The 15,873-nt window shown below is 41.3% G+C and overlaps 1 protein-coding gene across 5 annotated transcripts in view; it reads right to left on the bottom strand.

The window, feature by feature from the left end:
- GLI2 (GLI family zinc finger 2) overlaps positions 1-15,873 on the bottom strand; it is a 242,941-nt gene that overhangs the window by 85,874 nt on the left and 141,194 nt on the right. For 4 of the 5 annotated variants that reach the window (XM_008167768.4, XM_008167769.4, XM_024104791.3 and 1 more), the window contains exon 3: positions 8,865-8,970. The exons of the other annotated variant lie outside the window; for it this stretch is intronic. In XM_008167768.4, the coding sequence (XP_008165990.2) occupies positions 8,865-8,970 (106 nt within the window). The remainder of the gene's footprint in view (positions 1-8,864; positions 8,971-15,873) is intronic. 5 annotated transcript variants of the gene reach the window in all.

The raw sequence follows: 15,873 nt of genomic DNA, 5'->3' as shown, positions 1-15,873 counted from the left end.
TGTCCAGCCCTGGGAAAAGGGAGTACCTTATCCTCTGTATCACTAACCAGTGCCACTGATGGGTCTTCTCCAGTCTTCTCTACAAGCTAGAAGGATTTCAGAGAAGCCCAATGAAAATGAGCGGGTTAAAACAATTGATTTCTGAGGAAATGTTATTGGCTACAAGGGGGATCCCTTCCCATTTAGACTGGAAAAGACTGTGAAAATTTTATGAAGTGAATGGCAAGAGGTAATAACTATTCAACTCCCATGACACATGAGGTCAGCATGTGAACAGTGGTAGAGAATGGACTATTGAGGGAATCCTAAAAAGTTTAGAGAATGGACCATACTACTGAAAATAGCCTATAAAATTTTCCACAGATGGGAAATTCTGACAGTTGCCCATCCTTTATTTTATTGTCTGAAGTGATCCTGTGAATATTTACCCCTAGGAAAGCAGTGAGGGAATGGAGTTCAATTTTTTTTTCTAAAGCATGAGTTTAGCACTGGATAAGGGTGGAGCATGAAGTCACTTTCAACCTATAATAAAGAGAGGTAAGCAAAGGAATTATCACTTAAGACTTTTGACGTGAAGCTTTGAGAATGACACTTACTCAAAAGCAGCAGTGGGTTATGGAGTGATGTCATCAACGAACATACGCCAGAGATTTAAATAAAAGCCCTCAGAGATCAGATTCCTGTTTTCAGTGCAGAATATCCTAATCAGTTTTACATATCCAACAGTGATTGGATCAAGTCAGAGTTGCAGTTCACAGAAAAAATTCTTGCAATTTAACGAGCCAGACCCTCAGCTGGTGTTAACTGGCACAGCTCCCTTGAAGCCAATTGAAATCCACTAACTTCACTGGAGCTAAGCCAATTTACAACAGCTACAGATCTGGCCCAGTACATTTATTAATTCAGTCTACAAGGCTTGCACCTTACTTTATGGTTTAGCGACTCTGACACAACATACTTTCAAATCTGTTTGGATTTAAAGTTTATGGTTGAGATATTCAAAGCACTCTGAGGGGTTTAAACAGACATCTTCCATTAAAATTGTTGTGCAATGTGTCTAAATCCCCTAGACCACTTTGAAAGCATCCACTGAGATGCTTAGCATACACAGAGTCAAAAGAAATTATCTCCTCAAATTAAGGAAATACATTGTATAACTCCATTTCTATGTAATCACTACTATGACACCATTGTGAATAGGCATCAGAAGAGAGGGGCTGATTTATGTTTTCATGCTGGAATTGGTTATACCATCAGAAAAGCTACACCAACTCTCTAGCTATCATGTGAGCAGCCACCGTCTCTTGCTCCTTTTTATTTATTTTTTCATTTCATATGACTTTAGTGCTGGTGAAAGGTGCCAGAGAGGCCATCTCTGGTTTCCAATGGCTTAATATGTTCACAAGTTCTGAGCACACAATGTCGGTACTGAAGCTGATGGGAATTGTGGGTGCTCATTTTCTGTGGATCCACAGGACAGAAGGTAGGTAGCAATGTGCCACAACCCAGCTCTCACAGACCACTTCTAGACATGAAAGGGTCATACAGCAGTACTCAGCATCTCTCACGTTTCATCCTCGCTCTCAAAGAGCATTAGAAAGGTCCTACCCCTCTTTTAGAGAGCGAGAAACGGCAGCACAGAGAGGTGAAGTCAATTCTCCAAATGCACAAAGCAAGACAGACGCAATTTAGTATCCTGACCATTTAATCTTTGGCCTCTTGAAATTGGACAAGGCATCCAAGTAGCGCTACTTATGTTTGTTTTACAGTGAGAGCTGTATTAACATTCCCCAAATCACTTCATAGGAGTCACCAAAGAACCATCAGAAGGTAATAACTTTTAGTAATTACAGATTTGGGATAGGTTTGAATCATCATCCTAGAGTGAAACAGGCTCTATAATCCATTATTGATCTCTTTAGTCATCCAGTCTAGGAAAGGAAGTGCGTGTATGTATGTCTGTGAGAGGGGGGTTGGGAGAAAGAAGGGCACAGAGTAAACTCCATATAATCAGCCAAAACTGCTTTCCAAATGAGCAACGAACGTATCCATTTGGTCAAAGTAATGAAATTGCAAAATACACAAAAATGTGTCTCCAGGCAGCTGTTTGCTTTGACTCCGGAGGGAGCGCTCTCTATCTCCAAAGCAGCACAGTACCATCAATCAGAACATGCCAAAGCTTTGCTACTCCTGTAGCAAAGTAAATATGAAAATGCACACATTTTATTGGCATGTACGTTATGAGGTAAATTGACTGGTGTGCTTATTTCTAAAAGAAGTGACCTTAACGAAGGAGTCTCCCTTTTTTATTTGCCTGCCGGGATTAGGACTGCCATCTCTTTCCAAGGCAGAAACGCCTTCTGGGTATAGTGGATTGTGTCCTACTCCCCCACCCCAACACTCCTAACTCCTCATCCCAGTTTCCCCACACCCCTCCTCATCCCTGTCCATCTGCTTGCCCAGACAGTTCCAGTTTCTTGCTCTGCCCAGACCTTGTTCTTGCAGGTGGCTAAACCATTGTAGCTGAAACTTAAATAAACAGCGTGAGGCAGGCACCCACCATGGAAAATTTCAGCCCTAATGGTTAACGTTCAGCAAAGTTAGAAGCAATTGAAAACAGGATCTTATAATGAGAAGCTTAATTATGGGCAACTTTGCCAGCTCTGCCCATAAATATATCGATATTTCTAGGAAATTTTGCACCTGATTTTGGAAAAATGTTGTAAGTATCCAGGAGGCAGAAGAACTGTTTACCATAGTAAAAAGGACACAGAGTAGAGTAAAACTAGGAGAACTGGGGTCAGATGTAGGAAAAATGTAAGTTGAACACCAAGGAAAACTTCAGCTCCCAGGAAACTTATGGAAGCCCCATCTATTGAGACATTTAAAATTAAGCCAGATGAAAGCACTCAGAAAGGGACAATTGGGAACACTTTTGCATTGGCAGGGAGATGGACTAGAAGAGTCATTCCATCTCAAGATCTTTTGGGGGAAATTCAGCTCTGGTGCAGATCACTGAAACCAATGGTATTTCACACATTTACACCAGTGGTGAGTTTGGTCTTGGGATTCTATGTTTTTTTTTAAAGGGACAACAGAATTTGGGTGACGAAACAACAATTCTTAAATAAATAAATAAATAATGTGAGAACCACATCCTGAAAAGCCACTCGAACGCCAGCACAGAAACAACGCTGCTTTTGTTTGTTACACTACAGAGCGTCTGACAGGGCTTTAACCTCTGTTTAGGAGCTACTGTTAAAAAGCCTCTTGCTGAGTCAAGCCTAAGCATGCTGCTTACAAGGGTTAGCCCTGAGCGTTCTTGCGTTGGCAAAGGCTTTCTAGCTGAGTTAGGGATTTTTTGTTTTGTTTTGAAAAAACAGAGTAGCTAAGAAAGCCTAGACATGGGGAGAGAAAGGGGCTACTAATAATCACCTGCTTCTCTGGAAGGAATTTTACTATCTATTTAAGGACATGATCCTGCAAACTTGACACAAGTGGTCCCATTCATTCAAATGGGGTTACTACCAAGATTCAGGATTGCACAATCGGACCCTAGTGAAGTAAACTTTTATAAAGTCATATGAAGAATCTTGCTAAAATACACAATAGCCCCTTTTTTACAATCCACTGTTCGAATGCATCAAGTGAAGTCATTTGTCTCAGTGGAATACTGGAGTCTGAAAGTTTGATTCAACCAATATTGGGTCTGTGGTATTCTTACAGCAAACTGTGATGAAAAGTGAAGAGAGAAATTCCAATCAATAAATAAATACTGTAGGGAACATATATAATCATAATTCATCCTCAGGACACAGTCCATCTTGTGTGTTGAATGAGATAGAAGTGTTGTGGAAAAAACAGTATGACTGTATAATTAAAGAGTGTATCACAGTGAATATGCACAAGGGAGTAGAATTAAGATTGCACAAGCAACCTTAATTTGGCATTTCCTAACTTCTGAGTGCTTGACTTTGCAACCTTAAATATTATTCTGATGTTGGTTTTAGATGTAATACACTATATATAAAATGCATTTATTTTCACTAGTATAATTTCTTTCCACGCTCTGCTCCTCTTTTTACACTCCCTATCTGTTTTTCACTCTGTGCTCTATTTTCACCTTCTTCTCCACTTGATCATCCCTATTGCCTCTGCTTTTCATAGAAGTTTTCCCTGGCCTCTCTCTCCTTTCCTCATATAAACATAAACCCAATGACACTAGAATCCAAGTTGATATCTTGATACCACAATGTTCTTATTGGTGTGAAATGAGGCAAAAATGAGTTCTCCCATTGCAGCCGCAGAGATCTCAGTACAACAACAGAGTGAAGAAACTTAGTTAAGGATGTCAGACATTTGCCAATCTCAGAGCAGAAAGTGACCAAAAGTGAGATTTTTCTGGATTATCCAAGCATATGACATGACTGTGCCAAAAACCACATGGTTGCAGCTGGCACCATCTGCCTACAGTGACTGTTTCCACAAATGACACAGCTGGTATATCATGTAACAAAGCAAAAATAAGGGGTGGGGGGTGGGGGAACAGAAAAGTTGAATGTCCTAAAGACCAACTAAATACTACTTTGGCCTGAAAGGTGTAACTCGATCTCACAAAGTATTTCCTCAGGTGGTACTTGGGCTTGTCTTGTTATGCAACCAGGTCCATGTAATTGAAGTTCAGTAAATAGGAAGAAGCCAAAGAAAACCTCAAAACTATTTGTCATGTTTCTTAAAGTGGAAATGACTGAAATGCCAACACACCCAACAACAAATGTAAATCTGGCAAGTCTTCTGGGCACCTGAATAATGGGCATCCCGAGTGAATGCACAGCTCCTTTAATACTCATCAGTCTTTCTATACTTCAACTTTTTATTTTAGGTCTCAAACAAAGAGCCCTGCATATATGACTGTCCTGTATGTCCCGTCCTGCTAGACAGAACCCTGCTGATTACTACCCGACAGCTATGATAAAATAACTGGTGTTCTCATTAGCTTATATGCAAACAATGATAAAGAGGAATGTATAGCAATGTCACTTTGAGCAATCGGGAAACAAACCTTTGACACAAACCAGAAGGCAAATAATAAGACTCCATGGCTGACAACAAATGAGACTACATCTAATTTGCTGTGCAATGTTCATGTAATTAGATACATTTGGTACAGGCAAGAAAGTAGACAGCTAGAATATGGTCTTGATGAATTGGGGAACCTCTGTCAAGCTCCGATCACATTAATCATAAAGCCAAAGCTCAGTGACTCCATTTTTCTTCGTAGCATTTACGATATTTTTCTAGAGGGAAAATGTATATGCTATTTAAAAAAAACAATTATATTGTCTTTCCCTAGCACCAAGCTAACTATAGATATCTACAGTCTAAACTATGCCAGCAGAGTCAAGCAAACCAATGTATAACAACTGTGCAGTTGTTCAGGATGCTGTGTGTAACAGCCCACCCCACAATACCCTAGGCGGTCCTGGTTTCAGACATTTCTTTTATTGTCATGTACTGAAAAGAATAAGTGATATGCAACATTCTCTGCAGAGGACAGGGAGGAGAGAAGAATCATAGAAGAGGATGTGTAAGAGAAGGGAAAGAAAAGGGAGAAAGATAGGAAAGCAGTAGAAAGGAGTCTTAAGACTAGAGGTAACAAGGAGATGAGGCTGAGATGCATGGAGGTAAGAGAGAAAGAGAGACGAGAAAAAGTAGAATAAATCGAAAAGCAAGCAGGAATTTCACCACTGACACTGTGCAGCTCACCACGGCCACTTACAACTACAGTAACAGCCTGAATAGAACTCGCATTCTCTTGCCCCCCCAACACAGGCCTTTATCACTCGAGCGAAAGGAAAATCTCTCTTAGTTGTTAGCAACGTAGGGCCTAGCACAGATGGGTGAGCAGTTCTGAGTCTATCCATTAGTAGGGGGCAGTATATAAGCACACAAATAAAACAGAGTTCCATTTTATTTTCCAGTCTGGATTATATCCTAAAAAATGAGGTACCTGCCAGTGAACCTATGCACAAAAAACCTTCCATAGAGGTGGTGTGCTGTTCACCTTCGGTGCTTCACCAGCCACAGAGACAGCCCTTTAAAGCAAGCTCCAAAAGAGGGATGAATACGGCTGGAATTTTCAAAGCAAGAGTGAATTTCCTCTTCTGAGACTTACGGACAAGCTCTTTATGTTTCTAATACACTAAATATTATGCAAGATGTTACTCTGTGCTGGATACTATTAGGATGTTGATGAGCTGAAGCCTCCTAAATGAAAAAGGGCTTTAGCTATTGAGTATCCCATTCTGTTCACATGGTTCTTTACGCTAAATAACAACAGGTTCTCCACTTGGGGAATGTGGCCATTACTAGTATATCTGCATACTGGGATGGGTAAACTGAACATCTAACTTGCTGACCACCAGACGTTTTGGAGCTCCTCACCCAGCTGGAGATTATCTGACTAATAGAATACTGTCAAGCTCTTACTCACACTAGTAGTCAACTTGTAAGACCAAGCTGGCAAGTTCTAAGCTGCTTTTCTAGCTTGGCCACCCCAATGAAGAAACTTGCCTGGATTTAAGAAGGCCTGAACATAGCAGCTGTTCCCTAAAAAGGCAGGGGAAAGGGGAGCAAGACAACTGGATGCCCAATGAAAATCCTGAATGGGAAATGGACAAACTGGACACACCCTAAAAATGATGACAGAGGAGACTAGTAGGTGACAACCAGATCAGTCCCTCAGAAGAAGCTCTAGGTGAAGAGATGTGGTCTTGTGGTCTGTTGGAGAAAGGGGAGGCCTGTGGAAAAGGGAGACTAATACTTGGAGTCAATAGCAACCCCAGTATTAGACACCCAGATATACAAATATAATCTAGCTCAAAACACATGCCTATTTGCCCATGCTTGAGTAATAAGAGTATAGCAGTAGGAATATACTACTGACCACCTGACCAGGATGGTGACAGTGAATGTGAAATACTCAGGGAGATTAGAGAGACACTACCAAAACAGAAAACCCAATAATAATGGGGGATTTCAACTATCCTGTATTGACTGGGTACACGTAACCTCAGGACAGGATGCAGAGATTAAATTTTTAGACACCATTAATGCTGCTTCTTGGAGCAGCTAATCCTAGAACCCACAAGGGGAGAGGCAATTGTTGACTTAGTCCCAAGAGGTGCACAAGATCTGGTCTAAGAGGTGAATATAGCTGAACTGCTTGGTAATAACAACCATAATGTAATTAAATTTAACATCCTTGTAGAGAGGAACATGCCAAAGAAATCCACCACTTCTCAAAGGGGAACTACACAACAAAAAGACTGTTAAATGGAAATTGAAAGGAACAGTCACAAGAGTGAAATGCCTGCAAGCTGCATGGAAACTTTTAAAAAACATCAGAATAGAAGCTCAAACTATATGTATACCCCAAACAAAAGAAAAAAAACACTAAGAGGATGAAAAAATTCCACCATGCCTAAACAACAGAGTTAAAGAGATGATTAGACACAAAAAGACACCTTTAAAAAAATAGGAAGTCAAATTCTAGTGAGGAAAATAGAAACGGACAAACTCTGGCAAGTCAAGGGTAAAAGTATAATTAGGCAGGTAAAAAAAGAATGTGAAAAACAACTAGCAAAAGACACAGAAGCTAACAGCAACATTTTTTTTTAGTACATCAGAAGGAGGAGGCCTGCCACACAATCAGTGGGGCCATGGAAAATCAAGGTGCCAAAGAAGCACACAAGGAAGACAAATGCAGAGAAGCTAAATGAATTATTTGCATTCGGTCTTTACTGCAATGGATAAGAGGGAGATTCCTAAGCCTGAGCCATTCTTCTTAGGTGACAAATCTAAGGACCTGTCTCAGACTGAGGTGTCAATGGAGGAGGTTTTGGAACAAATTGATAAATTAAACAGTAATAAATCACCAGGACCAGATGATATTCACCCAAGGGTTCTGAAAGAACTCAAACATGAAATTGCAGAACTATAACTGTAGTATGTAACCTATTGCTTAAACCAGCCTCTGTGCTAGATGACTGGAGGATAGCAAATGTGGTGCCAATTTTTAAAAAAGGCTCCAGTGTCTTCCCCGAACCACTGAGCCACTTTTTCTCTTCAACACCTGATGTGATGTAAGGAACACGCTTCTCTACCCTGCTTTATGCCCCAGCTAGGCTGTCAACTTTCAAAGGAGAAACACAAAATTCAGGCCTTAGCAACTGATGCAGGAGATCAAACCTGAAACACAGTTAGCCTTATCTATGGCTCTTATCCGCCTCTCACAGCTACCCCTTTGGCAATACCTGTATAGCTGGTGATGCCAATAGCCTCATGAACTCAAAATGGCAGGCAAATAGCCTTTCAGTTCACTTTTAAAGTGATGGTAGCGAGGGAGTGGTACCATAAGGCCACGGAGATTGAGAGCCAAAGTAGGGGTTTTAGCCAAAGTGTAGTCAGAAAAGTCTCAGGTATATTACAGAGTGAAAAACGCCCCAAAAATGTATTGGGCCATTCCTGTTCCTATGACCTCAGCTGAATAATGATGTAATAGCACTTTGCTTTCCATCCCAGGATCTTAAAGCACTGTACACACTCTAATTAAACCTCACGCACCCCAGACAGCTGGCTAAATACTATCATCAGCTGGGGAAAGTGGACAGGGTGGTTAACTGACTTGATTAAAGCCACACAGCAATTCTGGAAATAGAAGCGGAGTTCCCTGTTATACAGCCCTGTGCTTGACCCATTGCGCTGTACTTCACACTCAAGTCCTAGCATCAATACAAAAAAACCCAGAAGAGGTTAGACTGAAGTGTTTTAGTAACACATGGGAGCAGAGATGCAAGACTTACCCATGAATAGCATGGATGGAGTGAGGTTCATAATGGTACCTTCCTTCCTGGTGACGCATGTCAATTGGCAAGGGAGCATGGAACGCTGGAAAAACGTGCTGCGGAACTGTTGAGGGGAAAAAAAAACAACTTCAAAAACTTTTCTCTCTCTTTTAAAACAATTTCAAAGGAACTAAATCTCCATGAATTTCAGAGCATGAGCAATGCAAAGACATGGGGGTCTTCATGATATCAGCGCTATCATACACCAGAGAAGTGGAATGAATAAATAATCAAAGTCATTCGGAGAAATCCTACATCTTCAACATAAAAGATCTCCAACAGGGTTTTTGACAAAGACAAGCAGCTAAGCGCTCTTTGAACTCAGGGAGATTATAGGAAGCACCAAGGAAAACTAGCCTCGTTACAAAAATGAGACTTGACAGAGTTTGGCAGAATCCAAATCTGCACCATCCACAACCCCAGGAACGGCAGCAGCACCTTTCCCGAAGGTCTGTAGACACAGAGTGGGGATTGGGTTGGAACTATTTACCTAAAGTATAACGGCAAGAGCTGCACAAGTGCAATCCGTGTATACAGTCAGAGGCGGCTAAAAATCTCTATGGCTCAGGTTCTGTGAAAGGAGCCTAAATTGCTCTCACTTGTCATCATTTGCGGGCCTATTTTTTATTCATTTGAGAAGCGTGTTTCATCTTTGATGGAAAGATAAAGTGGCCTCGGAAGGCACAGAATACCTACACTGACTTATTAAATCCACAGACTTTAATATGTATTATTGACCCCAAGTTTACAGCACGAATATTTCAGAGAGTTGTAGGACAAATGGAAAATTCATCAAGTTATTTCTCCACACCGCCCTGGACTATTCAGACTTATGGCCATGTCCTTTTGTTCTAAAATTATGGAAGCCAAGAGAAATACAATCAACAGGGTCTCAATAAATATACCACACAGTAGTCCTTTGCTAGGATATATTATCTGGTCTATAATGATGGTGCATTCCACATTTGTAGCTGGGATCAAATGTAAAAATAAAAGGCCAGACTGCATGTGTCTTTTACAATCAGACAAAATTTCTTGATTAAAGATTAACTACAGTTTTCACAGGTCTTCCTCACCCTCGCTCTTCAGTTTTGACATAGCACTTTTCATCACATTTTCTGTGTATCTGGAGCTTTTAAAATATTAGATTATTGTTCCAAACACCATTTTAACTAAATACTCCATTGTAACTTGCTTCCACCACCTGCAGCATTTTTCTATTGTGCGGGAAAGCAGCATCCCAAAACAAACCTACAATTCTTCATGGCTTGGCCCAAATCCTCAGCTGGGGTAAATCAGTCCAGTTCCATTGACTCCACACTCTTTTGTAAGGATGACTTAAGAGTCCTAGCTGTGATAACAACATAGCTTTGACTTCAATAGAGCTTTGTCGATTTGCACCAGCTAAGGATCTGATCCTTTAGGTTCAGCTACAGAAAATCTGCATTAAAAATCCCTATATATTTATGCCCTGGCAAATCAGGAAGGGGATCTGACGATCTTATCTGCATTTCAATTTAGAATCCTTGAGCTCAGCAGAACATGCATATCTGGATACTACGTCAGCTGTGCTGCCAGGAGAGGCGAGAGACTACATAAAAACAACCTTCCTGCCAACTACACTGAAAGGAGTTAAGCTAAGGTACTCGAGGTGGAAAGTATTCAAGATTCCACAGCAGACTGACTTTCAGTGGAGAGCTGGCACTGTGCAGCGCCCAATACAGTGGGAGCATTTTTGCAGCCTGTCTAATGTGAGGACACAGTAGGGTAACTGTTAAACCCCCAAGAAAGTAGAGCTATGAAGTAGAATAAACGTGTATCCTTTAGGATTTTCTTTTGCGGGCAAAAGATTCACCCACCCTCTTTAACCGTGCTGGGTAATATAAGTCTTTTAAGTAAAGTCACTCGAGAGAAATAATCATTTTTAAGATACATCATGATCTAATGTTTCTCTAAGTCAGAAATGCAGAACGATCCTGTTAATGCTGAAAAGCCACATCCAAAATGCAGCTAACGGCTTGTTACACATCAGCTATTCTCCTTTCCACGGCATGGCCACTGCAGTCAACTGTCAGGGGCTTGGGTTGATCATTCAGAGACTGTCCTGATCTCCCAAGAAACTACTGTTCCACCAGAACCTCTTCTTTGCCAAGCTTGGAAGCTGGCCTTGCTCTCCTTAGTACATGCACACATGGCATGAAACAATGCGCAGGAGTCTTTCAATGAACTTCAGTGGGCCCTCAGCATCCACTGAGATCATTGAGAGCTATGAAAGAAGAAAACAGATCCCAGAAGCATGCAAGAAGCTTTGCAGGGCATGGTTTCTGCCTGTGTGATAGAGCCATTGTTGTATCTGTCTGGGATGTACAGAGCAAGGGTTTATGTTGTCATACACAATGATCATACAATCAAACTGTCGCTATAGGTTTTGCTGCACTAGGCTGCTGCCTGGCATAGCCAGTCCTATGCTGGACAGGTTAAGTATTTGCATTGCCATGGGCTGCAGAGGGAAGATTGTCTACAGAGCTCAGTTCCCATAAGAACAATAATTGCTGTTGGATGCTGAGTTCTGTTGTCTATCTGGGTGTACATGTCTTGCCTTATGACTGCCATTGACTAAAGGAGGAAGAACTCAGGGCAGCATTGATAATTTATCTGCAAGAGCATTCCTTCCCTGCCACTCATGATTTGGGGAAGGCTTTGCCTCTTGTTCTTGGGCACGGTCAACGTAAAACCAATGTCTGAAAAAAATTCCTTGCCCCTGTTTCTAATTAGACCCCAGTTTATTCATGTTGAGAGGAATTTAAACATGTACCATTTTTTGGCATTTAGACCTTTGCTTTTTTTTTAAAACCATCTCAATCAATGTAGACACTGGAGATACTAGTCAGTTTCACTTTCAAGTTCTCTACTAGCACCATCACCTAATCCTTGTTTGGTTTCACCAGAGGAAAAAAAGGGTGGTGGGGCAGTCGTTTTCAATGATTTTCCTTTCCAGCTCTTCACATCTGGTTTTTTTTTTCTGCCCACACACATTTTCTGGAGCAGCCACCAGACCTAAAAGCTACAATAGCTGGTGCTTTCCCTTTAATTCACTTCTGGATGCTTGGCCTGAAATAATGAATGGTTTTATAGTCAATCAACTACTAATTCATAAATGTCAGGCCCCCTCCCCACTTCCGCCTCTCATTTCCACCCCTCTTGAAGGGAGCAGCGAGCTGGCAACAGAAGTAGCAGCGGCGTATGCCATTTACAAAGATGGATGTTTTCACACATATGATTTAAAAAGACAATTATACTCAATTACTTCAAGTGAGCTCACGGTGATGCATTTCTAAACAGCCATTGGAGGTGCAATATGATGACTGGCACAATGAATTTGCTAGCTTTTATCTAATAAAGGCAATCCCTTGTTTTAGACTTATCTGCTCATCATTGCGGCCTTCAATAGAGCAGAAAATTTATAAATAACTAGCAGACTTTGTATATTTAACTTAGAACCCTACTGATAGGTGTCAGAACTGAGTGATCTGCAGTGGTGGGACAAAGCCCTTAACAGGGGGAGTCTGGGGAAGTCTCTGCCATGGGAAAATGGTTTGATAATACTTGCTTGTTTGGTACGATATGGTGCATTCCAGAAGGCAAAAAAAGGGGGATCTTTAAAAGTACTATATCGCTCTGAAGCAGGGATAAACCTCTGGCACTTGCTATTCAGAAATAGAGGCAAGAGAGTGATCTGTACCTGAGGCAATGGGGGAAAAAAATCAAAGTGGCATAAAATGAGGGAGTGACAATGAGCGTATGAGTCTTTTACACAAAAACGATGTTGCTCTTAGGTATGTTTATAGCATCTAGATACTAAGCAGATGGGTACATTAGCAACGCACAGAGTGAAAGCCACCCCTACTCAACTGCTACTCGTAAAGGAATGTGTCTGCGGTGTTGCCTGGTTTGATTAGGGAAAAAGTCTCTGTTACCTGTCCTCACTTGCCTGAGCTGATCTAGTCAGTTGTTATTAACAAGACATGGGCTGCCCACTGCCTCCTTCCCAGTCAAAGACCATCCAACCTTCCAGCATCAGACAAAGAAAGGATGAAGAAGTGATGCGAGGTTCTTACCCATGAAAGCTTATGCTCCCAATACTTCTGTTAGTCTTAAAGGTGCCACAAGACCCTCTGTTGCTTTTTACAGATTCAGACTAACACGGCTACCCCTCTGAAGTTTAAAGGGGACGTCCCTGAGCTGAAAATCCCAGGACGGGAGCAAGTATCAGAGGCAGATAGTTTTTGAGACAGAGGCAGACACTGATTATCTCCAAGGACAAGAATGTGCTTCAAGGGAAATTTGTGCAGAATAGACTTTTTGCATAACGAGCAAAAAAGAGTTTTCTAAATCACCCTCAACACCACCTCATTTCTCCTTCAGAAGAAAAGGCCAGTTGGAAAAAGGTGACATGAACAGCTTTAAATGGAATATATTTCTTTGAGATCTCACATTAGCAATGATGTGTACCATATGTATATAATCTATATTAATATGCTAATAAACTGACCAGTATGTATGTCACCATTGCCCTCTACTGGATGGAATCAGAATTGTATAGCTGTGTTGCATGGACACCATTCTGCTAGTTTTCCTTCCGCTCAGTTGGTACAAGTCTGGCAGTTTGGAGCAGGAGGATCAGAAGTCTAGCCCCAATAGTGCTATGAAGTTCCTCAAATAACCTTCTGAAGCTTACGTTTCAGATTCTGTTTTTCGCACACTAGCTGGTGAATTAACAAACCCATAAAACAGCATTTTCCAGCATTCCCGGACCAATTGTCATAATGTTGTTAACTCTCTTAGGGTAAAAACAGAATCCCAAAGTCAGGACTTGAGAGACAGGTTCCTCTCACGTATTTTCCAAATACTGGGTCATATCCTCAGATGGTATAAATTAGCACAGATTCAGTAAAATCAACGGAGTGATGCCAGTTTACACCAGCTGAGGATCTATCTCATTAGCTCACTGTTCTAATGTTTCAATTTTTTAACCCTGCACACATGTTCTTTTGCTGATGAGATCCAACATTACTCAGGTTTTTTTTTTTTTTTTGCTTTGCAGTTCATTTAATTTTGAAATACTGTTTTGAAGGAGTCAAGTCAAAAACTATCTGCCAATGGACAGTGCTCTCCAGAAACACAAACAAGGGGGAAAAACTCAACCGGTTTGTAATACACTGATCTGAAAATGGCAAACAAATCCCTTTAAAGGATGACTTACATTACTATTGTGTTTATTGCAGCTGGCCTTTATGCTGGGGTAGCAACTGAGTCTTGGATCCTAGAGAATTCAGTGATGTTACACACAACTAAAAGTTTTTAGAGGTTTGTGCATGCCTTCTGATATGCATGTGGGGATCCCACTAAAGTTTTTTGGAGTCCCATGCATTCCGCTCTGGCCAGAAGATGGAGGAGAATAATGTGGTCTTCCATAAGGATGCTCCATCAAACAAACTTCCCTCCTAGAATAAGTAGCTCAAGGTGTGAGCTGTGGCAGTTCTGCAAATGTACCACACTCTTTTTATAATCAAAAGGAAAAAGCCTGTGTAAAACAAAGAGGCAGTTGTCAAGATAAAGAAAAAGAATCTCTTTTAACATTGTTTGTGTTTTATTAAATGAACTTTTTTCCAAATCTGAATTCATTTTAGGGAATCTAACACCATACGTCACCTGTTAACATTCAGAAACCACAAACGGTGGGACTGTTTAACATTTCAAGTGGATTGCTTATAAAAAAAAAGGGGTAAACTAAGCAATGGACCTACACACAAATAAGTACCTGCTATTAAAGGATCTCAGAGCATTTTGCAAACATGAATGAATTAAGCCCCATAGCACCTCTGGGAAGTAAGCAAAACTGTCATACCTTTTTTTTACTGATGGGGAACAGAGACACAGCAAGGGTAAGTGATTTGCCCAAGGTAACACAGTAAAATTAGTGGCAGACCCCTGACTAGAACCGAGGAGTCCAGGCTCTTAGTCCATTGCTGTGACAAATAAACCAGCACAACTAGTTATAAAACTTACATCCAGTATAAACCACAGATCCCTGGAAAAATGTCATTGTTATCTGGGATGCAGCTGAGTGAAAGTTGAGGACCAAAGCAGGACAAGGGGGGGTTTGCTTACAAATCAATGGCACAATCTGACTCCCTGAAAGATAAGCAACTGCAGCTCCCAAGGCCTGCAGGGAAGGCCACAGCACCTCACAGGCATAGGCCCTAAATTGGGGTGTGGGCGATCTAGGACGTGGGTTCCACATTAGCCACTACTGCCTTCACCCACAGCAACAGGAGCTCCCATGTTTCCTCTAAGATGCTCCAAAGGGGTTCAAATACTGAGAACTGTGTTGCATTGATGAGGGTTAAAGACAGAAATGTCTACAGACATAAGAACAGCCATACTGGGTCAGACCAAAGGTCCATCAAGCCCAGTATCCTGTCTTCTGACAGTGGCCAATGGCAAGTGCCCCAAAAGGAATGAACAGATTATCATCAAGTGATCCATGCCCTGTCACCCAATCCCAGCTTCTGGCAAACAGAGGCTAGGGACACCATTCCTGCCCATCCTGGCTAATAGCCATTGATGGACAGATTCATGGAAGATAGATCTAACTCCCTTTTGACCCCCGTTATAGTCTTGGCCTTCACAACACCTTCTGGCAAGGAGTTCCAGAGGTTGACAGTGTGTTGTGTGAAAAAATACTTTCTTGTGTTTGTTTTAAACCTGCCACTTATTAAATTCATTTGGTGGCCCCTTGTTCTTGTATTATGAGAAGGAGTAAATAACACTTCCTTATTTACTTTCTCTATACCACTCATGATTTTATAGACCTCTATCATATCCCCCCCTTAGTCGCCTCTTTTCCAAGCTGAAAAGTCCCAGTCTTATTAATCTCTCCTCATACGGCAGCCGTTCCATACCC

This window comes from Chrysemys picta, chromosome 11 (assembly GCF_011386835.1).
Source record: "Chrysemys picta bellii isolate R12L10 chromosome 11, ASM1138683v2, whole genome shotgun sequence".
Lineage (NCBI taxonomy): Eukaryota > Metazoa > Chordata > Testudines > Emydidae > Chrysemys > Chrysemys picta.
The sequence above is the reverse complement of the archived record's forward strand: the minus strand, read 5'-3'. Positions and strand labels throughout refer to the sequence as shown.